Raw genomic sequence first — 27886 nt, forward strand, 5'->3', positions numbered from 1 at the left:
TGATCCTTCACAAGACCAAGGGTCTCCCCTCCCCCTGATGCCAGATAAGGCCATCCTCTGCTACATATGCAGTTGGGTCCCTTGGTGTGTACTTTTTAGTTGGTGGTTTAGTCCCTGGGAGCTGGGGGGGGGGCGGCGGGGGGGGGAAGGGGTAGGGGGCGGGGCAGGTCCTGATTAGTTGATAGTGTTGTTCTTTTTTATTTTGTTTTTGTTTTTGTTTTTGTTTTTTCGAGACAGGGTTTTTCTGTATAGCTCTGGCTGTCCTGGAACTCACTTTGTAGACCAGGCTGGCCTCGAACTCAGAAATCNGCCTGCCTCTGCCTCCCNAGTGCTGGGATTAAAGGCGTGCGCCACCACGCCCGGCTGATAGTGTTCCTAAAGACAAAGTCTCACTACATAGCTTTGGCTGGCCTAGAACTCTGTGTAGAGCAGGCTGGCCTTGAGCTCACAGAGATCCACTTTTAATGTTTAACCTAAATCCTCATGGATATTGTAGCTCTTCTGTAATCTTTACACTAGTCTGGTAAAACTTCTCTGTTGAGAGGGGTTTGGTTTCATAAAACCTTTTCATGTTTGCATCTCACTTTCTGTGGAATGAGTTGGTTGTTGGTGTCTCACCTGCACTGTGAGCCATCTGGTTCTAAGCATCATTAATATTAATTAGCATCTTTCCCTGTCAGCTACACTAGGAAACATATGTCTCTGTTAGAAAGACAGAGAAGCAGTTTGCTGTGTGTGGCAGGAAGGTTTGTAAGGAACATGGATCATAGAGAACTTGTAACTTGATTTCTCCATGTTAAAATGTTCACAGTGTATTTTAACTTCTAAACGTCTTCTTTGCTTATTGGAAGAAACTGGTTATTTGGCTTCTCAGATATATTTGCATATTGTATTGTTTTTAGTCTCATCAGAATGGCCCTCCTTTAATGGTGCTGTTTGCATCTCTTGGGTAAGTTGTTTAATAGCTGTAACCTGGGGCTGGGGATATAGCTTAGTTAGTAAAGAGCTTACCTTGAAAATGATACAGCATAAGTTCAGTCTCCAACACCCATGTAAGGAGCCTGGTGTGGTGGCATGTGTTTGTAATTCTAGGGATAGGGACATAAAGCCAGATCCCAGAATTTGCTGGCCAGCCAACAGCCTAGCCTGATTGTAGAGCTCCAGATCAGTGAGAGACCATATCTCAGGGCAAGGTAGATGGAATCAAAAGAATGACGCCCAAGGTTGTCATCTGGCCTGTCTATGCGTGTACAACTTTAATCTGAAAACCCAGCTTTCCTTGTTTGCAAACCTGGGGACAGTGGTGTCCTGAAAAGGCTGGGAAGGTTCTTTTCTGACATGGCATCTTTTCTGTTCTTGTGTAGAAACAAAATTTCCCCAAATGTAGCTGCTCATACATTTTTATGAATGTGAGTCAGAAAATTAGTGAACTTACTAGGATCTCAAAAAAAAAGTTTTTTAATTTCTTAACTTAAACTGGAGACTTAAAGTCAATGTCTCTCCTATAATTCTTTGTTTGTTTAGATTCTCTGAATTTTATGCTGCCTTTCTTGAGGGCTAGTTGAGACGTTTTATTGATATAGTTTCTAATTCGATGTTTTTAGCTACTTAGGAGTTGTTAGCTGGAGTGGCCATTGTTTTATTAGATGGTCACAGAGGTGGAGCCATAAAGTAGAGCATTAAACATGTCATGACATGGACCATAAAATGAATATGGAAAGGGATCTATAAAAAGAAAATAATACTACTTATCATTCTAATGAGACATCCATTTTCTTAGCATCCTTCTTCATACCAGATAGCGCATCTTCCACAGTTATATTTAAGGCTTCACTTGAGTGGCGTTGAATGTCTGTTATGTACAGTTTTTACTGACTAGAAGCAGAGGTGAAGGACTGCCTGTGTTTCCTGTTCTCCAGCTTCAACCTTCTTCTTACGGCAGAAGTTGTTTTAAAGGACAAACAATACTTTCAAAAGTTTATTGGATGAAAGGAACAGTTACTGTCTCTTCTAAAAACCTCTATGTAGCTCCAATATTGGTTGTTGTATTTTTGCTGGAATACTCCACCTACCAGTGTTCACATTCCAGTTTTGTTTTAGGACAACTAACCTATCTATTATCCTGCTTTTTAACTAAGAATAACTAATTTTAGCATGGCCAGCTTTTGGGGTGTAGTTGAGTTACCACATTTTTTTAAATTCTGTTTTGTGTAAAGTAGGATAATGAGAAGGGCTGTAATCGAGTGCTCTCATAGAGAGCAGAAGGGTGTATTTGTCCTGATGCTCAGAGCACATAGAGAAGGCCATAAGAGCTTCTGGAGAGAATAGTTTAGCTACAATTCTTTTTTTTTTTTTTTTTGGTTAATTATTTTTTTTATTAGCTACAATTCTTATTATTGAAAAGGACTTGGGAACTACTAATACTTATGAATTATTAGGATTGTACATAAAGTTTCATATATTCTTTTTGAAAAATAATATTTTTCTTTGATGATTACTCCATGCAAAGTGTGATAAGAAAGGCTGTGGCGGAAGTCAAGGAAGGGAGCAGTGGAGCTAGCCAGTAATCAAGCAAGATATTGCTGGCTACACATGGAAGTGAGCAGACGCAAGGGCAGCATTTGTTTGCTGTTATTTTTGAAATCATAAAATAACTGCATCATTTCTCCCTTTCCTTTCCTCCCTGCAAACCTCACCTCAAATACCTCTCCTTGCTCACATTCGCTTGCTCTTTTTAAATTATTTGTTTGTGTAAATGTACACAGACCTGCATGGTCTGGTCTGTATATTGTTGTTCATATGCATGTGTTCAGAGATGAGCATCTGGCAGTTGTTTATACCTTAAGGAGGGATTTGTGATATGAAGCATGCTGTCTGTATTGTAAGGGTTTTTACTGCTTAGGTTAAAAGCTAGCGCAATGTATTGATTGTTCCCAGGGACTAGGGAGCTGGCTCACTTGGTAGAGTGCTTACCACACAAGCATGGTTGTCTAGAACTCACATTAAAAAAATGAATGTAGTACTCCACTCCTGTATTCCCAGAACTGGGGAAGTAAAGACAGGAGGACCAGTGGGACTGGCTGGCCAGCCAGTCTAGCTGAATCGATAAGCTTTAGGTCTAGTGAGAATCTGTTTCTCAGAATAACCTGGAGTCACTTGAGAGATGGCTCATCTAGTGAAGTCATTTACCACGAAGCACCCTACAAGGTGCAAGAAAAACCATCTCCTGCAGGTCCTATTCCCTCCCTCCTTTTCCACCTACACACACACACACACACACACACGCACACACACACACACACACCATACACACACGCACACGCACACACACACATATACACACGCACACACACATACATATACACACACCATACACACACACACGCATACACACACACACGCACACACACACATACACACACACACGCACACTCACACACACTCACACACACTCACACACACACACTCACCCACACCCACACACATACACTCACACTCACACATATACACACACACCATACACACACACGCACACGCACACACACACACACATATACACACACACCATACACACACACACACGCACACACACTTACACACTTTCTCTCTCACATTAAAAGAAGGTAGGTAGCAATTATGAAAGACATCTTCATATGTACATGCACACACACACACATACATAATGGTTATTTTCCTACCTATTTTTCTCCATATTGTATTAATGAAAGTTGTCTCTTTTTCTCTCATTGTTTTCTCACTGTTTAGATTCTCTCAGCCCTCTCTTCTGTTCTCCACTGTTAATTCTTTAGCTTGTCAATTTAGCATCTTTGTCGTAAAGATATTGCACGATTTACTTTTAGTTTTAATTTTAAAAGCTCTTTTATTTTTTTTTTTCTCAGACACAGATAATGTACAAGTGGATAGAGCCAAAAATATGCAGGGAGGACCTCACAGATGCTATTAGGCTGCCCCCTTCTGGAGAGAAGAAGGATTGTCCTCCTTGCAACCCAGGATTCTATAACAATGGATCCTCTTCTTGCCATCCCTGCCCTCCGGGGACGTTTTCAGATGGAACAAAGGGTAGGGTGTCTATCATGAATTGCACGATCAGTAAAACATTCCCTATAGACTTGCGATCTTGTTCTCTAGTGCTTTTTTTGAAAATTTTTTAGAAGACACATTTCTTACTTTGTTGAAATGAAGAGGTATTGAGAAATGTTGATAACGGGACTCTTAGGCCATGGTGACTTATCTGACGAGAACAGTCTTACTGGTGTTTTGTGTGTATGGCCGTCTCCTTTAACAATAATATATTTTAGTCTCTGAAAGCCAACCCTATCCTATTGGGTAACCATGGATAACCACTCACTCACCAAATTAAGCATAATATGAAGCACTGTACAAATAAAACCCACCAAATATGTACATGTGCATCCATACTGTATCTAGAAAATTTTTCCAGATCCATTTTGAAAATATTGCTAAGGGAATTGATGGTAATGTAACATCTGTCCCTCATATCTGTCTGGTAATTTTAGTGCAGAGGTGCTTGGTTCAGAGAAAGCTGTTCAGATGCAGTCTAATGTGATTGCATATACTCACTCATTTTCTGCAGAATGCAAGTCATGTCCAGCCGGAACAGAGCCAGCACTTGGGTTTGAATATAAATGGTGGAATGTCCTCCCTGCCAACATGAAAACTTCCTGCTTCAACGTTGGGAATTCCAAGTGCGATGGAATGAACGGTGAGCTTGGATTCTACATTAACTGTTGTGGCAGCGAAGACACCACTCGTTTTTAGCTTTTTAGACATACCAGACATATTTGTGAGGAACTTGGTCTTACTTGGCTGTGTGTTCATCTTCCAGCCCTTATATAAAACTCAAGCAACCAATCAGATGCCTTTCCTAAAGCAATCACAACCATGGTGCTTCTCCCCTTTTCGTGGCTCCACTTCCTTTAGTTTCAGCTTTCCATAGTCAATAGCAGTTTATAAATACCAATTAGAAAACTACAGAAACAAATACTTTTAAGTTTTAAGTGGTCAAGTGTTCTTAATAGTCAATGGAACCTCATGCCATATTCTTTTTCCTTTCAAGCCTAGGATGTGAATGACTCCTTTGTGTGGTTACATCTGCTTCCTGTCCATTAGTGACTTAGTAGCCATCTTGGTTTTTAGATTCAGTGCCCAGGTTTCACAATATCTGTGTTTAAATAACTCTCTCAATAATAACTTCAAACCACAAACACACAAAAAGAACATGCCAAAGAAAATCCATCAGGCCCTGGTTCCCTCCCTCCCTCCCACCCTTTCAGCTGAAAATGCAAAAGTTCTCAACTCAATAAAGAGAGAGCATAAATTGTACACTGAAGTTGCTAAAATCCATGGTAAGGAAAAGCTTTTAGCCATTAAGCTGTGAAGAGGGAAAAATGACTTCTGTGCCAGCGTTACTCTCGCACCTCAAAATGGTGGTGCTAAGATAGAAAAGGTATAAAGTGGTAGAGCTTATTTCCCAAGGACGGATGTGTGCAGGAGGGGTTGGATGGGGACATGCTGATGTATTAACCTGGTGTTTTATGTAGTCACTTTTCAAGTAGATATTGAACTTCATGTTTAAAGTCACAAACACCAGAAGAGATGTCCCAAGGAGGGTGACAATACCTTAAATCATTTGGAGCAATAAGTTACTAAATCCTTTTGGTTTGGCTTAGCACTGGGTCATGGTAGAGGGTGAAAGATTTTAAATGATGTCCCAAGGAGGGTGACAGCATCTTACATCATTTGGTGTTTTAAAGAGTAGTAAGTTACTAAATCCTTTTGATCTGGCTCAGTACTGGGTCATGCATGGTAAAGGGTGAAAGATTTCAAATTCCGATTTTCAGCGAAGTCCCTAGCTATGTTCTTAAGATGCCATTAAATCCCACTTGCTGAAGACTTGCAGCAGAGTTCTACAGGACAGTTGCTAACATTCTTTCAACACTCCTTGCTGGTCACATTCATTTTGAAATCTGAAAAGTTGTTGTTTAGCAGGCATTCTAAAGAACAAGAGTAAACAATGTAAAAAGGAGTAAACAACGGAGTCCACCCTTCCCCTTGTCGCTCACCATCATTTCCGTCAGCTTACTTTTCTCCATCTTACATTTGATCCTTGTCTCTGGGTTTACATAGTTTTAAAATTGCATACTTTGAATCAGTATCTCTCTCAAAGAGATTTGGGTCATAGGATATGAAAGTTCATGTGAGTGTAGAGATCAATGGGAAAAAATGGAGGCTTGAATAATTTTGAGTAAACAGATGAGTGAAAGACCAAGATGTGATATATATTAAATAGGAAGTGTTCTTTATTGAAGGAAGCAGAAAGGAAAGGTTGACAGGACAAAGGAGGATGTGCACTTGTTTAGAAATGTTTCTTTGGAGCAAATCCAGTCTGCATTGTCAGGATATCAGCAGTTCAAGTCACATGAATTGGCAGTGGCAGGTTGATCCACTCGTAAACACCATTCACAAATCAGCAATGACAGGTTGACCCAGAAGGAACTGCAAGACTCTGCTAATCAGCTTGAGTCCACAGAAGCAGCAAGAAGCCACTGGAGCACCACCAGAAGTTTTTGGTGTGTTTCTCTGTGAAGTCATGACAAAAGATGACTAGCAAAGAATCGCAAGGTGTACCAATACTATCTAGTGCTGTCCACTGTCCGTTGGGCTATACTTATTTTTCCCAAACATGTGCTTTTTCAAATATGGGCTCTACGAAAGCATCACATGCCCCTTTTCCAGGCTGTCTGCAGAAAAACACCACGTGTCTGCTCTTCGTAAAACATTCTCCCACGTGTCTGCTCCAGCATAAACATCCTCTCAAAACACAGTTTCCACTTAGACTTGAGCTTTGTACAAGGAGATAAGAATGGGTCAATTCGTATTCTTCTACATGATAACCGCCAGTTGTGCCAGCACGATTTGTTGAAAACCAGAGACACTGAAATGAATAGAGGAGAAAGTGGGGAAAAGCCTCAAAGATATGGGCACAGGGGAAAAATTACTAAACAGAACAGCAATGCCCTGTGCTGTAAGATCAAGAATTGACAAATGGGACCTCATAAAATTGCAAAGCTTCTGTAAGGCAAAAGGCACTGTCAATAAGACAAAAAGGCCACCAACAGATTGGGAAAGGATTTTTACCAATCCTAAATTTGATAGGGGACTAATATCTAATGTATACAAAGAGCTCAAGAAACTGTACTCCAAAAATTCAAATAACCCCATTAAAAATGGGGTACAGAGCTAAATAAAGAATTCTCAACTGAGGAATACCAAATGGCTGAGAAGCACCTGAAAAAAATTTCAACATCCTTAATCATCAGGGAAATGCAAATCAAAACAACCCTGAGATTCCGCCTCACACCAGTCAGAATGGCTAAGATCAAAAACCCAGGTGACAGCAGATGCTGGTAAGGATGTGGAGAAAGAGGAACACTCCTCCATTGTTGGTGGGATTGCAAGCTTGTACAACCACTCTGGAAGTCAGTCTGGCAGTTCCTCAGAAAATTGGACATAATACTACCAGAAGATCCAGCAATACCTCTCCTGGGCATATACCCAGAAGATGTTCCAACTGGTAATAAGAACACATGCTCCACTATGTTCATAGCAGCCTTATTTATAATAGCCAGAAGTTGGAAAGAACCCAGATGCCCCTCAACAGAGGAATGGATACAGAAAATGTGGTACATTTACTCAGCTATTAAAAACAATGGATTTATGAAATTCTTGGACAAATGGATGTATTTGGAGGATATCATCCCTAGTGAGGTAACCCAATCACAAAAGAAGTCATTAGATATGCACTCACTGATAAGTGGATATTAGCCCAGAAACATAGAACACCCAAGATACAATTTGCAAAACACAAGAAAATCAAGAAGAGGGAAGACCAACAAGTGGATACTTCATTCCTTCTTAGAATAGGGAACAAAATACCCATGAAAGTAGTTACAGAGACAAAGTTTTGAGCTAAGACGAAAGGATGGACTATCCAGAGACTACCCCACCCAGGGATCCATCCCATCAGCCACCAAACCCAGACACTATTGCATATGCCAGTAAGATTTTGCTTAAGGGACCCTGGTATAACTGCCTCATATGAGGCTATGCCAGTGCCTGGCAAATACAGAAGTGGATGCTCACAGTCATCTATTGGATGGAACACAGGGTCCTCAATGAAGGAGCTAGAGAAAGTACCCAAGGAGCTGAAGGGGTTTGCAACTCTACAGGTGGAACAACAATATGAACTAACCAGTACCCCCAGATCTTGTGTTTCTAGCTGCATATGTAGCAGAAGATGGCCTGGTCGGCCATCACTGGGAAGAGAGGCCCCTTGGTATTGCAAACTTTATATGCCCCAGTACAGGGGAACGCCAGGGCCAAGAAGTGGGAGTGGGTGGGTAGGGGAACAGGGTGGGGGAAGGGTATAGGGAACTTTCAGGATAGCATTTGAAACCTATATAAAGAAAATATCTAGTTTTTTTTTTTAAAAAAAAAGACAGTTTCCAGAATAACATCACATGACACAACTGAGTCTCCGAATAAACCAGAAATTTCCACTTCAGGAAACACTACAATAATTACCTTTCTATGAGAGTTGTTATCCCTTATGTCTTATGATTGAATGTGAAGTCAGGAATTTAAGATCAATTAGGAAATTAAGATTGGGAAAGGAAGCATATCTACAGGAAAATGATGAATCTACAGAAGGCCTCATACATGTGCATGTTTGCTCACTAGTGCAGACTATCAGGGACAAATGTAGAAGACTCCAGTTCTCACACCAATACTTGATTTATTCACAGTCAATGTATTCACAGGCCATATTTTTTAACAATGCAAAGGTGAAAAGAGATGTTTTTGTGACCTGGAGCCTGTGCCATTTTGTAATTAACAGCACACAACAGGGTCAAATGGAAGTGCATGGACAGCCAGACTGCCTGAGGAGGGAGTTCCCTCTTGGCTGGAGAGTTAAAGCGGGCATGTCCACACTGGCTTGGATACACAGTAGAGATGTTTTCATATTTCTCAAGTCTGAATTTGATGACGTTGTATATTAGGAAAGAAGAGCCAATTTTTGTGTATTGATATTTTGCCTGTGAGAAATTAAAAAGTTGGACACAAGTTGATTGTTCATGAATGGGTTCATTGGGTATTATCTACAAAAAAGCAAATGGAAATAATGTAACTTTCCAGCAATAGAATATTGATTACACATATAAGGTAATGTGATAGAATGAAGTACTATGTGTGTCTTTATTATATGGAAACTATATTGAAAGGGATTTGACAATGCCTTTCCAGAAAGTTTTTCTATTCTTCTGACTCAGTAATAATGTTTGTGGGGATCTATACCAATGTAGACCAGGCTAGCCTCGAACTCAGAAATCCGCCTGCCTCTGCCTCCCAAGTGCTGGGATTAATGGTAATATGAAGAAGGAAGTTGTACACAAAGATGTTAATTTTAATATTTCTTATAAGAATGAAAAACAGGAGAAAAAATTTTGAATACTAGATATATACTTAAATAAAATTAGTTACAGAATACAGTGATTTGTAATGGAGAAATGTTTGTGATATCGCTAAAAAAATCAAAGTAAGTGAAAAAAAATCTGTATTTCTTAGTCAAGATAGAGAAAATGTTGGTGGACTCTGCATTGGGCAATACTGAAACATGTGAGCTAAGGCTTTCTCCTTGAAGCATAGTCACACCTACACACAATCATTTCCTTCTGCCTTTTCTTTGGCTTTCTTTCACGTGCCTTGTTATTCAGAGATTCAAAGAGGTGTTCTTAGAAATACAGCCCCAGTCTTTGCTTTCTTGGCATTTGATTGTTCTACATGGGCTGTCTTGGTCCTTGCTACTCCTGTGATATAACTATCTTCTAAACCCAAATTCTTCTCCTACTACCGACACTCTCCTTTCTTGGGGCCACAGGGATCCATATCCGTGGTTACTTACCTCTTAAGATAGGAGCTGATAGCTGCTTTTCTTTGTTTTCAATCATGGGAGCCTTTAGGCAGCAGAGCTATCAACATTTCTCTAATGAATGATTACACATTATTTTTACTATGTTTTCTTGGTGTGCACTCAACATACTAATTTTTAAAAATTGCCAAGTTGCCAACCTAGTACTGATATTAATGCCTGTGTTAGTGTTATATCTCCCAAAGTCATGGATAATGTTTACAGATACATCAATGCTAAGGTAGTGCCCTTGGCTAATGAGCTTACTTGATGCTATCCGTGGATACATCACCTTTATTCAATTACAGTGCTCATCTTGGCTTGTGGCACATTGATTGTTCCTGTGCCAAATTTCTTGTGCAGAAAACTATCACTTGACACTTGTTAGCATGTGTATGCCTCAAATTTCCTACTTCTACACATGCCACACTTACTGGCATTTAGTAAAAGTTAAATTGAGAAATACCAATATGGTAAACTAAAAAGAACTCCTGACCCCAAATCTTTAATAAGTAATTTGAAATTTCAGTTTTCCATTGGTTATCAGCAGAGCGGGAATTTTCCACCATAGTGTGTCAGAATGGATAAAGACCATCTGTTTCTGTTTGAAAAGTCATATTTCATTGAGAAAAGACTCTCACCAGCCTCACATTAATTAACTTGTATGCAAAGTGGTACAGTTGGAATGTCTTTATTGATATCTACAAGTGTACTTGTGCATGCAGTCTATAATTAATATTTTAAAATGTGAAATTTTTCTGCATTGCTTCTAACTTTGAGCATAAATATGTATTTGGCTTTTATATTGACTTATTTGTAACATTTTTGTTATTAATTAATGAAATTTGACTAATAAAGCATCTTTTATCATTTTCAGGTTGGGAGGTGGCTGGAGATCACATCCGGAGTGGAGCTGGAGGCTCTGACAATGACTATCTCATCTTAAACTTGCACATCCCAGGATTTAAGTAAGAGAGGCTGATTCCTTTGTGTGAGAATCTTCACCTCCTATAAAGAAACAGGGAAGTAGGACTGGCTCTGTGGAGTGTGTTCTTATTGTCAAGTAAACAGCTGTATGCCAGAGAATGGTGTTTGATATCATTTGGAATGTCTATGGAATTAGTCACCGAGAACCTAAAAGTGTTAGTAGTGTATGTTCCTTAGGAAAAGCTGAAATGTGTTAGGAGATTTACAACCAAACCTGTAATAACCGCAATGCTTTGATCTTTAACACAGAAGACTTAGTCTAAGTGATTTGCAGGAGTGTATTTTGTTGTTTAATCTCAATTCTATTTGTAGTTAGTATCCAACACATTCACGTGTGTCTTTGCTGTAGTCTCCTATGCTGAGGCTTCCTAGTGTGAAACTGTTCCTTCCTTCAGAGGCAGGGGCTTCAAGCATGTGATCATGATCTAGAACAGGGTGAGGACATACAGCCTGCAAAAGGAAGGATCTGTTCTCACTCAGGTAGCTTAGTTGAAGAGAGGAGCTAGATTTTCAGTTTAATGAGTACACACATTTTAATTGTTTGGAATTGCATTCAGAGTATATTATTGATATTGCAATTTTAATCTGTCATGCAGACCACCAACGTCTATGACTGGAGCCACAGGTTCGGAACTGGGAAGGATAACATTTGTGTTTGAGACTCTCTGCTCAGCTGACTGTGTTTTGTACTTCATGGTGGTGAGTGATTGAGGGAAGATTTCATAGTGTGTTTCAAGTTATTGTTGTCTTTCAAGTTGGGATAAGGGATGGTTTTCTTGGCCTTCTTAGAACTTACCAAAAATGTTTTAAAAATACCTAAAGAATTTACTAGGAATTGTGCCTTAGGCTCAACAAGTAGGTGTCCATTCCTCGCGGTGAAGGTTCCCAGGTAACTGGTAAAGGCCACACAATCTCACTTTTAGAAAATTATTGTGTGCTGATAAAAACTTCCTCTAATAACTCAACTATTTAGCAATGCAAACATCATAAGGGAAGATGTATTAGCAAGGGGCAGCAGAAAATAATGGGCACATAAGAGTACAGGAAAGAAGGCAAAACTTCCTATTTTAATCTAATACATTTAGGCAAGAGAGTTTACTATGTTCAAGTCAAATCTGCTTTTTGTTTTCTAGATGTGACTTAATTTTCAAATCCTAACTTGAGAAATGTAGCAATTCAAATACACTGAGATCACATGGACATTTTAAATATTTGTTGGCTGAAATTTTATCATTTTAGCTAAATGGTGACTTTATAGTTCTACTTTGGTGTGTTTTTAGTTTGTCTCTAGTGAACTTTTTGTCTTAAAGAATTTTTCTATGATATCTAAACTGAGTGAATATTTAAACATTTTATGTGTGATTGCTAAAGTCTGACATGTAGGCAGCGAAAGGTCATAGATGATCTCCAATAGTCATCTGCCTCATACCCATGAGTCCTCAGTGCCCCAGCAGGGGCTTTCTGTCTTTAGCCTATGAAGCTGTTGGCGACATTCAGTTTCCTCTCCTCTCTGGACCAGTTTGGTGATCCCAATTCCATCTCCTCTCATTTATGCTGCTGTCACATCATCTCTATGAGTAATAATAATAGTTAACATCAACCACATTCCTCCCTTTCCCCTTATCTTTTTCCCTCATTTTTTTGTTAAAAAAAATTTTTAAATTGCATACACAAAACTGTTTCATTCTGACATCTTTTCCCTATCCTCCTGGTCTTAACAGTTATTCTGTCTCCAATGACATTTAATTTATTCTTTGATAATTTCACACACATGTATATGATTATTTTGATCATATCCCAATTCCTGTTTCCACCTCTATTCTCCCCCAGTACTTTCCCATCACCAATTCTGTGTCCTCTTCTTTTTAAAAATCTATCTCAACTGAATCTGTTTACTGAGACAAGCTCTCACTATTTAACCTTGTGATTACAATGAACCATCCTCCTGAGGGTACCACCATGCCAAGCTTACATGTTACAAATCATTGTAGAGATGTAGCTTATAGCAGAGCCTGATAACATTCTTCTTTTTAGTCTTTAAGTGATTTGTTTTATCATAAGAGTTTTGAGTTGTCAAATTAAATCACAAATAATAATGCTTTGGATATCAAATAACACTTTACAATGTAACTCGGAACAATATTTAATGATTTTTGAAAGTGCCAAGTATGATAATTTAGTTATTTGGTAATGAAATTAATGTAATATGTGGACATCATTTTTCCATACTGTTTCTATATTTGATTGCTTAATAATATCTTTGATCCTTCTTTCTTTATTATCAGAAGAGATAAATTTTGAGGCCATGCCAGTGTATATCCAATATGCCAAATAACTAATAAAAACAAGTTATTTATCAGAAATTCTAAAGGGAAGCTTGACTTAAAACTTCAGACTTAACCTTTGTTTTCATTTCAAATAAATTAAACTATTGTATTGGTTATTGTACTTGTTTTCAGGTCATGTTAATGGCAGTGTATTATTTGGTATATCTCAAATCTGCATGATTCTTTTCCTAAATTTAGCTAAGAAAATCATAAATAAAGTAGTTTATAAATGAAACTTCATGGACTTCAGATACTATCCAGAGAGTATTTAATGAGCACGGGATAGCTGGTTAGCTTTCACTTGGATGAATCTGTAGTAAGTACAATTCAGAGGGAAACTTAGAATGTCTACATAAATGGTTCTGTGAGAGTCTCTCAAAGAAAAATGTTCCAAATGGGAAGCCTTTTATTCAGTGAGGAGCCTAGAAGTTTTCCCTAGGGACTCTGAGAAAGTTTCCCTTCTATGTTTTCTAAGTGCGTGTCTTAAACACACAGATACATGGGATTTCTTTCACATTTTGTTGACAGTGTGTTTGTGGGAGTTTTATGAGTTGTATTTTTAGAACAGGTCGTGTGCAGCAGGAAACTGTCATCAATCCTATACAGCTTTCTCCAAATAAAAGTACATCTTTGTAATGGATATGGATTTGCATTAATAACGAGTTTGTGTTCTTTGTAAATATTTCCCTACTGTTTTAGGATATAAATAGAAAAAGCACCAATGTGGTGGAATCATGGGGAGGAACCAAAGAAAAGCAAGCTTACACGCATGTCATATTCAAGAATGCAACGTTTACATTTACATGGGCGTTCCAGAGGACAAACCAAGGTCAAGATGTAAGTCCCAACCATTTGCTTACTCGTTACCCGTGGGTATCATCTCCATTCAGAGCATAATGATGTCTTCTGTAGACACTAGAAGTTGTACACAGAAGCATCCTGCGCCCCATATACAGCATTGCGAGATTGAAAGAGCATGTGTACTCTACACAAGTTGATATGAACTCTGTTGAGCTCATCACAAGCTATGTGCCGGTCAGCTGTGCTTTCCGTATAAACACATTCTGACCTGAATCCTGGAGCCCATAAATCGTTTAAAGGTACAATACAAGCCCTTTGTAAGTGTACTATAAGCTTCATATGGGCATTATGAATACTATAATGGAGATGTGAGATCAAAAGAATGAAATTACGATTTCCTGTGTAGAGCACCATAACCTGTATGTTAGCATTCTGTCTAAACTCCACCCTACAGTTACCTGGAAACAGCCAGGTAAGCCTGGTCAGGCCACTATAAAAGGGGCTGCACCCCTTCCTCACCCTCTTGCTCTCTTGGTCTCTTGTTTCTCTCTTGCTCTTTCTCTGTTTCCCTTCCCCCCACCTCTCTCCATGTGCTCATGGCCAGCCTCTACTCCTCTACTTTTCTACTTTCTCTGTCTCTGTCTCATCTGTCTGTCTTTCTCTGCCTTTACTATCCTCTTAACTCCCCTCTCCATGCCCTGAATAAACTATTCTATACTTTACCATCATGTGGCTGGTCGCTCAGGGGGAAGGGATGCATGGGCCTGCTGAGGTACCCCCTTCCCCTATACCACACATCCATAGAATATGACCCCCTTCTCTTTACAGAATGCTAACACCCACCGTACATAGGATACTATAAATTCCATCCAGAGAACCTTAAAGTTCCACCATGAGATGTACACAGTATTACACTCACTATACAAGATAATATAATCCCATAGTTTTATTTCTTTTACAATGCAAAGCTGATGCTCACTTGTGGTGATGTATATAAAACCGACAGTAATTTGAGTCTGTCATCTTGTTATATAGTAAATTGGTATAAAATCACAATTTTTAATTTTTTTGAGAATACGAATGTATGAAATGGGTGGAATAACAACAGACCTCTTTTATTTTGAGTGATGAGCAAATACAGTTGTTGAAGCTTATAAGAAAATTCAATTTTGTCTTTACTTAAGCCTTAGTTTTTAAGTCTTTAGGAGCCTGAGAAGCTTCCTAGCCTCCTTCTCCTTTATCCGACCAGGAATATTTGCTTAAGCGTCATTGACTACTGTGGGTTTGTGTTTTTCATTATGATGCTGTCTTGTTTTAGAAAGAATGCATTTGTATATGGAATGGTAGAACACAGCCAACCATTGCCTTTCTTTCTTTGATTTTCATTGTTAGCATAGACCTAATCATCTCTAGATGTGTCAATATTAGCAGAGCTGGTATATATGCATATATGTATGTATTTTGGAGTGTATGTGTGGGGGGGTACATACATGTGTGTGTGCTATCTTTTGACTGTGCTTGTATATCTGTGAATGTGTGTCTGTATGTAGATCAGAAACAGCATTGGAAGTCATCTAATCTCAACATTATTTTTTTGAAACAGGAACTGTCAGAAAAATCTAGCAACAGCTATTGTGGCTTGACTAGCAGGCTAGAGAGCCTCCAGGATATCTGCCTCTGTGCCACCCAGTGCCAATCACTGGGATTAGAAGCCCATGGTGCCATACCCAGTTTTTATCTGATTGCTTGGGAGCCAAACTCAGGTCATGATGCTTGTGACATAAGCACCTTGCCACTGTACCATGTCCCTAGTCTCAGGCATGTTATTTGTTGTGTATCTCCACAGATGTGACTTGCTGAAAATGAGAACAAGGTGGATCTTTGCTGGGAGTAGCTTCATTGCTGTGGTGGCACGTGTGGTTCATTTTTCTCTTTTCTATTCAGATTATCAGTGGGAAGCAAGTCCCCAGATTTTTCATGACTTCATTGTTCCTTGGGGGGTTATTATTTAGTGTTCAGAATATAAACATGAGGGGGTGAACACAGATGGAACTCCATCTTCTCTTTGTCTTTTCTTTTTTTAAAGATTTATTTATTATTATACATAAGTACACTGTAGCTGTCTTCAGATGCACCAGAAGAGGCCATCAGATCTCATTATGGGTGGTTATGAGTCAACATGTGGTTGCTGGGAATTGAACTCAGGACCTTCGGATGAGCAGTCAGTGCTCTTACCCGCTGAGCCATCTTGCCAGCTCCCTCTTTGTCTTTTCATCTTGGTTCAGAAGAGCATTGAGTAGTCAGATGTGACATTGTACACTAGGGTGACAAAAACCTGACCTTAATTAATCTTATATGACAAGAGGAAAAAAATGAGGCATGATTCAGCATCTTGCTTGCTCCTTTGACATCCTTTTGATAGAAATTCAAATGCATTGCTTAGGAGAAGGGCTGGAGAAGGAAAGAAATGCTCAGAATGGGTCTCTCAGTATCACACAGTGTTTGAGTGATGAAAAGAGGACCTTACCTTCCAAGATTTTCCACACGTCCAGACTTTCAGCATCAGACCGTTTCATTAAGAGTTATGCCTGGGTAAACCAAGGTGAGATATCAAGCTACTCTGCTATTGTCTTGGATACAGTCTATCACTGTGCCAGTGCCAATTATGATGTGTCTGATGTCAGCTGCAGCAACACATCTGGAATTCAGTGGTTATAGAAAGTGGCTTCTAATGTCAAGATGTAAGGGCTTTTATTTAGAACTACTGAATGGGAGTGAAGGTAACCCACTGTTACTCAAGCTGTCAGTCTGGAACACTGTTTATTCTGGTGGTGTCAACAAAAACATAACTTGCTCATGCAGTTGCCCTCCAAGGCAGATGCCAATCTTTCTGCTCTCTTTCTAGAACAGACGATTCATCAATGATGTGGTGAAGATTTATTCTATCACAGCCACGAATGCAGTTGATGGGGTAGCAGCGTCATGTCGTGCCTGTGCCCTGGGTTCTGAGCAGTCGGCCTCATCGTGTGTACCCTGCCCCCCAGGCCACTACATTGAGAAAGAAACCAACCAGTGCAAGGAGTGTCCAGCTGACACCTACCTGTCCATCCACCAGGTCTATGGCAAGGAAGCTTGCATTCCGTGTGGGCCTGGAAGTAAAAGCACCCAGGTAAGGGAGTGGCTGTCCAGTTACTCCCTCTGGGGTGGCGGAGGCAGAGATGGTGGAGTTGCTATTGATGCTGGAAAATGCTCTGCCATTCTCGTTCCTGTTTCCTCTTCTCTTACATTAATTGAGCTCTGAATTTATGCTGTGGAAATGCTGGTTACTACTGACAAAACATGAGGGAAAATGTTTCATAAGAATTTTTTCAAAAATACTAAAATTGATATCTTGTGCATTTCCAAGATAGGAGGAGCTATCCTGTGAGCTGGGTGTAGGAGTGCCTGGGGAAGCAATACTCCTGGTGTACAGCATTACAAGTTTGAAGCAAATCAGCAGACCAGCAGATCAGAGTAGCTCAACGGAAATGTTTTATTGTCTGTGAAAGTGGGCCTCATGGAAAGATTTTAGTATTTCTTAAAAATAGCTTCCCATAAGGAGGTTATCTGAGAAAATATCCCTGATTAAAAACATCTTGACTCTTCTGCACGTTTTATAGAGACATTTAGCAATTAGGAATCCTCTATCCCTGGTATAACAAAATATAACTAAGGCAAAAATTACTGGAAGATTTTATAGCTAGAACTTTTTGAAAACATTTTCTTCATAGCAGTTATTAATCTTTCTGCATTATTGTTTGTTTCTCTGTCTTTAAATGAAGGACCACTCGCTTTGCTATAGCGACTGCTTTTTCTACCATGAAAAAGAAAACCAGACTCTACACTATGACTTCCGCAACCTCAGCAGTGTAGGCTCGCTGATGAATGGCCCCAGCTTCACCTCCAAGGGAACGAAATACTTCCATTTCTTCAACATCAGTTTATGTGGGCATGAGGTGAGTTCTGTCTGTCCGCGGTGAGATGGATCTCTATTTGTTTTAAGATATCTGTGTTAACAAAAGAACTCACACAATATGTTTTCACTGATAAGTGGATATTAGCCCAGAAACTTAGAATACCCAAGATATAAGATACAATTCGCGAAACACATGAAACTCAAGAGGAACGAAGACCAAAGTGTGGACACTTTGCCCCTTCTTAGAATTGGGAAGAAAACACCCATGGAAGGACTTATAGAGACAAAGTTTGGAGCTGAGACGAAAGGATGGACCATCTAGAGACTGCCATATCCAGGCATCCATCCCATAATCAGCCTCCAAATGATGACACCATTGCATACACTAGCAAGATTTTGCTGAAAGGACCCAGATATAGCTGTCTCTTGTGAGACTATGCCGGGGCCTAGCAAACACAGAAGTGGATGCTCACAGTCAGCTATTGGATGGATCACAGGGCCCCCAATGGAGGAGCTAGAGAAAGTACCCAAGGAGCTAAAGGGATCTGCAACCCTATAGGTGGAACAACAATATGAACTAACCAGTACCCCGGAGCTCTTGTCTCTAGCTGCATATGTGTCAAAAGATGGCCTAGTCGGCCATCACTGGAAAGAGAGGCCCATTGGACTTGCAAACTTTATATGCCCCAGTACAGGGGAACGCCAGGGCCAAAATGTGGGAGTGGGTGGGTAGGGGAGTGGGGGGGAAGGTATGGGGGACTTCTGGGATAGCATTGGAAATGTAAATGAGGAAAATACCTAATTAAAAATATTAAAAAAAAGAAAATGAAAATTAAAAAAAAAAAGAAAAAAAGATATCTGTGTTAAATGACCAATAACACCTGCACGGCAATCAGCAACTAATGTCAAGAATGTTTTGAAGTCTTGTCACTTCCTAGCCTGTTGACAGCTTTCTCTATCAGGGTAGTCTCATCTGGTCCAATTGCCAGCCAATCTGATATCTAATCAGCTGAACTGCAAGCCTTATAGGTATGGCTTAAATACATCGAGTCCTTCCCTCCCTCTCTTTCTTCCTGAAAGTGTGAAAGGATAAAGTGGTTAAATTTGTTAATCTCACTTTTTAAAAATATAGGTAAGGTGTTATGATGTAAAGTAGCTTATTGTGTTAGTATTCTCTAGGAACAGAAAGAAATATGTACATAAATGAAGGAAGATTTATGTGAGGAACTGATGTAAATAATTGTGGTGCATGAACACCCTATGTTAGGCTCTCTGGAAATGCCACACCTTGCTGGGATGCTACCAGTATGACTCAGCCCAAGTACAAAGGCTTTAGAACAAGAGAGGGCTGAAGACTGAGACCTGGGCCTGTTGCTATAAGTCCCAAGGTCAGAACACCTGATGTCCTAATGTCTGTGGCAGGAGGAGAATGTGGCAGGCTCAGGAAGAAGGCATTCTTGCCTCTGTCCCTTTGCTCTATCTGGGTTTACCCAGTTGAGTGATGCTATGATTCATATTCATAGATCTTCGCCCTCCCTCAGGCAACCAACTCACATACTAGTCTCCTAGGAAGCACCTGTACAACATTCTGTGAACTCAGTTCAGCCAGTTCTCAACTTTCCTTTTCTACCTATAACATGAATTCTGGTTATATTTTTTAAAGGGGGGAAATACCAGGAGGAATTCTGTCCAAATTAAAAAAGAGATACACAGGATCAAATGTTAATTGATAAAGTAGCCACTGCTGATAAATATGGTATTTATTTGGTGGGATGAAAGAAGTAGAACTTTGTTACCATCAATAGGAGAATATTACCACTGTAGGTGCCATATTTTCATTGGTGTGTGAGGTTGTAGTTTGGAGGTGGGGCACACATGAGAGAGAGAGAGAGAGAGAGAGAGAGAGAGAGAGAGAGAGAGAGAGAGAGAGAGAGAAAGGCAGAGAGAATATTCATTATATATACCATTAACAAAGTCAAAAATTAATATGTAATGGGCAATTTTCCTTTTCATATTTACCCCTATATATCCAATCATCGTCATTATGAGATGCTATGACAAACGTGTTAGATGAAACGAGAACGATCTGGTTCCCACACAAGTTTTTAAATAAGATACATATGACTATATGACTTTTGTTATCTGAATGTGCTGGCTAGCTTTTTGTTAACTTCATACACACTAGAATCGTTTGGGAAGGGGGTTTCTTAATTGAGGAAAATGTCTCTGTAAGATTGGTCTGTCAGGTATTTTCTTAGTTAATAATTGGCTCAGGAGGTCCCAGTCCAATGTGGGTGTTGCTACTTGTATACAGAAAGCAAGCTGAGCAAGCCATGGGGAACAAGCCTGTAGCAGCGCTCCTTCATAGACTCTTAGTCAGTTACTGCTTCAAAGTAACTGACCTGCTTGAGTTCCTGCCCTGACATCACTGGATGATGGACAATAAGCTTTAAGATGAAACAAACTCCTCTCCAAGTTGCTTTTTTTTTTTTTGAAAATTTTTATTAGATATTTTCTTTATTTACCTTTCAAATGTTATCCCCTTTCCTGGTTTCCCCTCCGAAACTCCCTATGCCATCCTCCCTCTCCCTGCTTCTATGAGGGTGCTCCTCCACCTACCTACCCAATCCTGCCTCACTGCCCTAGCATTCCCCTACACTGGGGTATCGAGCCTCCACAGGACCAAGGGCCTTTCTTCCCATTGATGCCAGATAAGGCCATACACTGCTACATATGCAGCTGGAGCCATGGGTCCCTCCATGTGTATTCTTTGGCTGGTGGTTTAGTCCCTGGGAGCTCTGGGGGGTCTGGTTGGTTAATATTGTTGTTCCTCCTATGGAGCTGCAAACCCCTTCAGCTCCTTCAGTCCTTTTTCTAACTCCTCCATTGGTGGTTTATTACAGCAATAGGACCCTGTTTAAGACAAAGGACTTCTCAGGACCTGACTTTACAGGTGGTAATTCAACACACTTATTAGGTTAACCTTCCACTTAATAAAGGAACACATAATAAATACCTTGATATGAAGCAATAAATGAGATTGGTTCTATTATCTTTTGTATTTCTTAATACTATTTTTGTATACTGTCTAATCTTTCTGTCTTGTTAAATGTCCTCATTCATATTCATTCTCTCTCTCTCTCTCTCCCCAGTTTCTCTCTCTCTCTCTCTCTCCCCAGTTTCTCTCTCTCTCTCTCTCCCCCCAGTCTCTCTCTGTATGCATGTGCCTATATATGTGTATTCTTGAGTGTGTATGCATGTGGTGTGTGGTTGTGTGTGTGTATGTATGTATGTATGTATGTATGTGTTTTATTTTCTTTTGGGTGAATAGCCCAGGATAACCTACAACTCAATATATAGTCCAGGATAACCTCAAACTCATGTGAATATAATAGGCAGGAGCTAAGCCCAACTTTTTGTTACTGTTCTCACTTGTTTTCTTTTAGGCTTTGTCATTTTCTCCCCCGCCCCCAGACTTTTACCCGTTTTTTATTATTTTCTTGGCCACAACAATTTAGAAAAGATCTATTTTCCCTGTTTTGTGATGAGAAAGCCTTATGGTGAGAGAAAATTTATATGTTAAAATTGCTAGTTGTATTAAAAATGAGAACTATTTATGTTTTGTGTCTGTGTGTATTGACTCTAAGGTCAATAAAATAGCTTTCCAATTTTCTTTTTATATTTCTTTGTAAAAATTATAGAGCAAGCTATAGTTCTTGCAGTGTATTTAAACATTATACAAATACAACCATCCTCTGGATGAAAAGTTAACCTCTTGTTCACTTTTATTCTTTTAAATTATTTTATAAACTGATATACCATTTTGTCCAAGAGTAGGTTACTAAGATACAGTGATGATCAAGAGTCTAGAGTTCGGATGTCCTAGGATTCTTTAGCAATAAAGATTTTAGGCCTTCTACAACCATAGTCAAACTCATGAAGGAGGAGAGAGAGAGAGAGAGAGAGAGAGAGAGAGAGAGAGAGAGAGAGATGTGTTTCTTCCTTGGCATCCAAATCTTCACCAGCAGTCTGCTGCCTCCCCTGAATGCCTTTGAAGTGAACATTTCTTAGATGATGATATATGGCTTTCATCTAAAACAAATGATGCTTGTACTAATAGGACCAGTGTTTTTGGCTTAGCTTAACCTCATCAACTCCCACCCTCTATTGAACATTGGAATTGCCTTGAGACTGATGCCTGGGCATCATCCCAGAACGTTTAAATGAGCATCTCTGTTGTAAGGAGATAGTCTGATAAAAGTCACAAACTAATTGAGATTCATGTTAAAGACTGATTATCAGTGAACCTTTTGCTTGTGGCTTTGCTTTCCTAGGGGAGAAAGATGGCTCTCTGTACCAACAATATTTCAGACTTTACGGTAAAGGAAATGGTGACAGGGTCAGATGATTACACAAATTTGGTTGGAGCATTTGTATGCCAGTCAACTATTATTCCTTCTGAAAGTAAGGGCTTCCGGGCAGCCTTGTCATCCCAGTCTATCATTCTGGCAGATATGTTTTTAGGTAAGTCTCCTTTGGCTAATATATGTGTGTATGTGTTCATTCTCATTTTATTATAACAATAACTTGTCATAATACTGCTGTTTATGACACACAATTAAAGCCTGAAGTTTAATAAACTATCATTTTGCAAAGTAAAAATCACTATCGGCCAGTCTCAAGAGTTCTTCATTCCTGTGTGGACATCTATGTGATCAAATGTTTTATGAGAGGCTCGCCTTCATTCAGATTCTTTAGTTGAATAGTTTAGATATAAAAATAGGCTTGGAGAGATGGCTCAAGTATTTGTTGCCCAAGGGCGGGACCTGAGTTTGGAACCCTAGTGCCTTTGCAAAATCTGGGTGTGTGGATCAGCTTAAAATCCTAGTGCTGTTAGAGAAAGTCCTTGGGGCTTGATGGCCAGCTAGCTTAGCAGAAATGATTGATCTCTACATCCAGTGAGACTCTGTTTCAAAGATAAGATAGAGATAGGAGATACCTCAAATCAACTCCAGCCTCCATATGTATACACATGGTTGTATGTATCTGTACAAATAAAAATTCTTTATAAAAATCTAAAAAGCACATAAGTCATAATATGTACAAATGAGTTTCATTGAGGATGCTGGTACCTTGAGTTTTGTTCCCTTTGTCTGAGGTCCTAAAATATAGAAAAGTTTTAAAGTAACCCAGTTTCCTAGTGGTTCTTAGGAATCAAATTCATTATAACTGCTGGGAGCAGTGAAAATTTGGGGGTGTGAGACCTGATCTGAGGGTGTTGCTGTGGACTCCAAATGTACTGCGTTTCAAACTCCAGCACCAAGGTCAGCTGCCATGTTCGTGCTAATTGGCAGAGGTTTGAGTCTGCTACTGTTTTATCTAAGAGAAGGAAAATTCTGTCTTTCTGATTAAGCAAATCAGTAATTAAATAAAACTAGCTGAAGTATGGGCATGGGAGCACCAGGCTTGGTGAAATAAACATGTCTGTACTTTAAGGTGAGCAAACATAACCTGTCTCTACTGACAAAACTCGGTGGAAGAGCGCAATACTGGAATAGATTTTTGAAACATTAGAACTAAAAGGAACCGGAGAAACCATCTAAACCAGTGTATATATCCTACAGATTCTAGAAAAACAAAACAAAAGAACAAAGCATCCAGGGTAGTGAAATGAGCTAGATTTCATGACTGGGGCTTAGAATCTTTTTTCTGGAGATGTTAGAAGATTTCTTATTCTTATCTGGAATGGCTCAGATTAATATTTCTGGTGAGGGGATGGGTGAAGGGACAGTTGTTAAGGTAAAGCTATTTTTGTACTCAGATGTACAGAGACTAAGTAAACCTAATTTTCCCTGCTGCTTCAGAGTTTGTTTTTCAATGTCACCTAGGTGTCACTGTTGACACTGCCTTGCAGAACGTTAATATCAAGGAGGATATGTTCCCAGTGTCACCGAGCCAAGTACCAGATGTTCATTTCTTTTATAAGTAAGTGAAGGTATTTTTTCTTGTGACTTTTTTTTAAATAAAGAGCTCGTATGTCTCAATCTGTAGGTTTTAGTTCTTATTCTTGGTTATAATTTCCTAGTGGCAAGAAAGAAAGATAATGTTGCTTCAGGGTGCCTAGCATGGCAGCTTGTACTCAATGGACAATAAGAATGTGGGCATTAAGTGGCTTGATAAAAAGTAAGAAACAGAATTTTTTGAGGATCTAATTTCACACACACACACACACACCTTGTACATACACACATACCATGAATGCACACACCATGAACACACACACCATGCACACACACACATGCACACACACACACACACACACACACACACTCACACACACACCACGTGCGTGCTCTCTCTCTCTCAGGAGACTTTGGTTCATTGCCTAAGCAGTAATTACTTCTTATTCATTAACTCGCTTTTTATTTAGCCTGATGTTTTGATACAATCGACTCTTGTTTCCTTCAAAAATTTTCATTGTGATTAAAATCATAATAATGTTACTAAATGCCTTAATGATGGTCATCTTCATACAGGTGGTGAAAGTCAATATACTGAATTTGTGTCAAGTTAGAAATTAGAAACCTTTAATAATTTTCTCTTTTTGTTTGTTCATGGAGCATGGGAGCCATTCTGTACATGACCCTTGTGTCCTGGTCGTCTGTATTGTATTTGGTCTTTAATCTAGTGCCTGCTTTACAACAGGTCTTCCACAGCCACCACATCTTGTATCAATGGTCGATCGACTGCTGTGAAGATGAGGTGTAATCCCGTGAGACCTGGTGCAGGTGTGATCTCAGTCCCCAGGTATTGACTTTTCCTACAGGGCTATTCTGTCCGATTCCTTGTTGGAAGCAAAGCTGTCTGGACTATTGCTGTTAAAACATATTCTTTATGAAATAAAGCAGAATGAGAACAAAAGAACCAGTGGGTGTATTGTAGGAATATGTCAGGGCATGATTCAGATGAATAGGTGCTAGTCACTCGGACTGCCTCCCAGCCTCTTACATGACATCCCCTTGTCCCTTTCCCCTTCAGCAGCTGACTTTCTTCAAAATTACTTAGGCAGTAAACAAGGAATTGCACTGTTTGTATTTTTGTGTTTATTCTCACTGTTTATTGGTCTCCTTTGATTGAATGGGAGTGTACCTGTTTCCTAGAACTAGATCAACAATTAACTGTCTGGAGATTAAGGCCTTGGACTAACTAGTGTACCTATATCTCCCAAAATAAGCCAACATTACTGTGTACAATTGTTGCTAGAATACACAGTATTCTAACTAATCTAACCTGTGTCATGATTCCTTTCTCTGCAAGGGAATGAGGTCTTGAAGACAACGCTTAAGTCCATTTTCAAGCCCAGGGTTTTGAGAAATTGTAGCAGAATCATCAGGATGAATCTGACCAGTAGGACATAATGCAGAATATTCAATTGATTGAAATTGAAGTACCAGCTCTCTGTGGTTTGTATTTGATATATCCTGTTAAATATTGCTGGAAACACCAAAATATAACTTCTAGGCTCTGAAAGCTGTTCATTTAAATGCAGCCTACCATTCCCACGAAGGACACCTAAGTGTCTCAGTATTTTCAGGATGTTTAGTTAAGGGACCTTATGATGATAGTGTGGTTCTATCTAAATCATTTAAATAAGAAAATGATTTAGATTTTTTGTAACCTCAAGAGTGATTTAAAGCTCTCCTGTTTATGCTACATGTGGATTAGAAAATGTTACTATACCTGAAACTACTGTGTATTCTAGCAACAATCGTACACAGTAATGTTGGCTTATTTTGGGAGATATAGGTACACTAGCATCGCTTCTCACTAGCTGCTTCTCTGGTTCGCATTGCTCTAATGATTCATTATTTTTTTTCACCTATTGAAGGTGAGAGAAGAATGTGATGAGAGAACAGAGGAATAGACATGGATAGGGAAATGGGCAAAGATGGATGCTCCTGAGCTAAAGAGCATCCTTCTGTTCCCTTGCAGCTGGATTCCCCACAGCAAAGTAGAGTCTACGTAAAGACGTATATGGAGATTCCAGAACCAGACACACATCACATCACTCTGGGGATCGGCTGGGTAGTTTGAGTTGTGGTGCTCATTACATTTACTATAGTCCTCGTGAGGTCCTTTTCCAGATTTTGTAATTAACCTCTCTGGGTCTGGTCTTCCAAGTCCATCTGGATGGCTTTAAAGGTTCCTTGCCAGGTCTCTGACTCAAGCAGATGGTATCCTAATGACCGGGTATGGCCTGTAGAAAATAAATCAGTTTCTACTCTGCCAAGGCGGATTTTGATTTCTCACCATAAATAAAATATAGCCTCATGGGGTTAAAGGATGGCATCTCATGAGCAGAAGAATGTAAAGTTTCTCTTTTTGACTTCCAGCAAGCTTTACCTCTAAGGGAACTTTATTGTGTTTACCAGGGTTTCTCTGGATTGCCTGAAGCAGAAACCTTAGAATATCTATTGTTAGAATTTATTTCTGAATCTCTGGGTGTTGAACACTGGAGTATTTCTAAAAATAGAAGACAACTGAAAACCAGACTAAAATCGGAGGGCTCTTTCTATTGACCTAACATACCATAGATTTTACATGCTCTACTTTCCTGAGACAGATTCTCTATTCTTTAGTATTATTGTTTACATCTTGGCCTTCTGAAATGCTGATTTAAAATGTAGTATTCATGGCAGGGTTTGGCACACAGATCTTGATAAAAATTCATTTGTAGCTGTGATAATGTGCATGCAGACAACTGCCCTAGGAAGCTATACTGAGTCCCACAGTCAAATGTTAAGACTTTCAGTTTTCTCTTGAGTGAATTTCCCATCAAGGCACAAGGGGGAGCCCAAGGATCAGCACAAGAAAACAGTAGCTTGCTTGTTCTCAGATAATTAGGGTTTTTACTGAAGGGTTGAATAAAGATTTTCAACTAACAGGGAAGTAATAGACAGGTTGCTTATTCTACGTTTGAGGAAGACTTATTGTTGCACCTTTTTTTGAAGCTTTAAAATATCCAAGAAAAAGATGCTAACCAGACAGTTGGCCTTCAGATGGTGTTGACCAAGAAGTCAGAGTGAGACCTTACAACAGTGCCACATCAGGAATTATTCTTGGCCAACCATGAGAAAATGACTTCAGTATTAGTAATAGTCAACAGGGTCTTTGAAGCTTGGTGATCAGGAAAACTTTCAAAAGACCCTTCAGCTCTTAAAAAGTGAAGAGTCTGGACAGGGAGCAGAGAGGTGTGTGTATGTTCTGCTGAGTGTGTACTTGAGAGGGAAAATGTTATCTGGACTTCAATTTTTATCTGTGATTAGAAACTTCAACCTTTCTGCTTGATCTGGAAAATGCAAGTATGTAGTGCCTAATTCCAAAAAGTGTCTGGAGGGCTTGGAGTAATGTAGGGGAAAACTTTACAGTGTGTCATCTCTGGCAGATGAAATCTGACAGCCTCAGTTGTTTCTGAGTTTGTTTTTTTGTTTGTTTGTTTGTTTTTATCTAATGAAGTTTGCTCCTTGGGTACAGACTAAGTTTCTTCTACAAGGGACAGCTAATACCTCTAAATAAATCTGCATAGATGAGTCCACCCCCTGCTTCTTAAACCTCCATCAACTTCACAGGCTTTGCGTTAGTGAAAAGATTACACAAGTACCTTCTTAGAAAGCAGACATTAAATGGATGTGATCTGGAAGATCCGTGAGTTAAACATGTTTGCTTCACCAAGTAGGAAGCATTAAGCCTGAGGTTTTATAGCTGTTGAGTACCACACCTGGGATGGAACAATCTCCTAATAGCTCT

General features: G+C 39.5%; 1 protein-coding gene across 2 annotated transcripts in view; it reads left to right on the forward strand.

The window, feature by feature from the left end:
• Kiaa1324l (KIAA1324 like) overlaps positions 1 to 27886 on the forward strand; it is a 192837-nt gene that overhangs the window by 135531 nt on the left and 29420 nt on the right. For both annotated transcript variants that reach the window (XM_021162113.2, XM_029477444.1), the window contains 10 exons: positions 3900 to 4080; positions 4616 to 4744; positions 10887 to 10977; positions 11593 to 11695; positions 14023 to 14160; positions 17030 to 17293; positions 17946 to 18119; positions 22414 to 22603; positions 23968 to 24064; positions 24785 to 24886. In XM_021162113.2, the coding sequence (XP_021017772.1) occupies positions 3900 to 4080; positions 4616 to 4744; positions 10887 to 10977; positions 11593 to 11695; positions 14023 to 14160; positions 17030 to 17293; positions 17946 to 18119; positions 22414 to 22603; positions 23968 to 24064; positions 24785 to 24886 (1469 nt within the window). The remainder of the gene's footprint in view (positions 1 to 3899; positions 4081 to 4615; positions 4745 to 10886; positions 10978 to 11592; positions 11696 to 14022; positions 14161 to 17029; positions 17294 to 17945; positions 18120 to 22413; positions 22604 to 23967; positions 24065 to 24784; positions 24887 to 27886) is intronic.

This window comes from Mus caroli, chromosome 5, assembly GCF_900094665.2.
Source record: "Mus caroli chromosome 5, CAROLI_EIJ_v1.1, whole genome shotgun sequence".
NCBI lineage: Eukaryota > Metazoa > Chordata > Mammalia > Rodentia > Muridae > Mus > Mus caroli.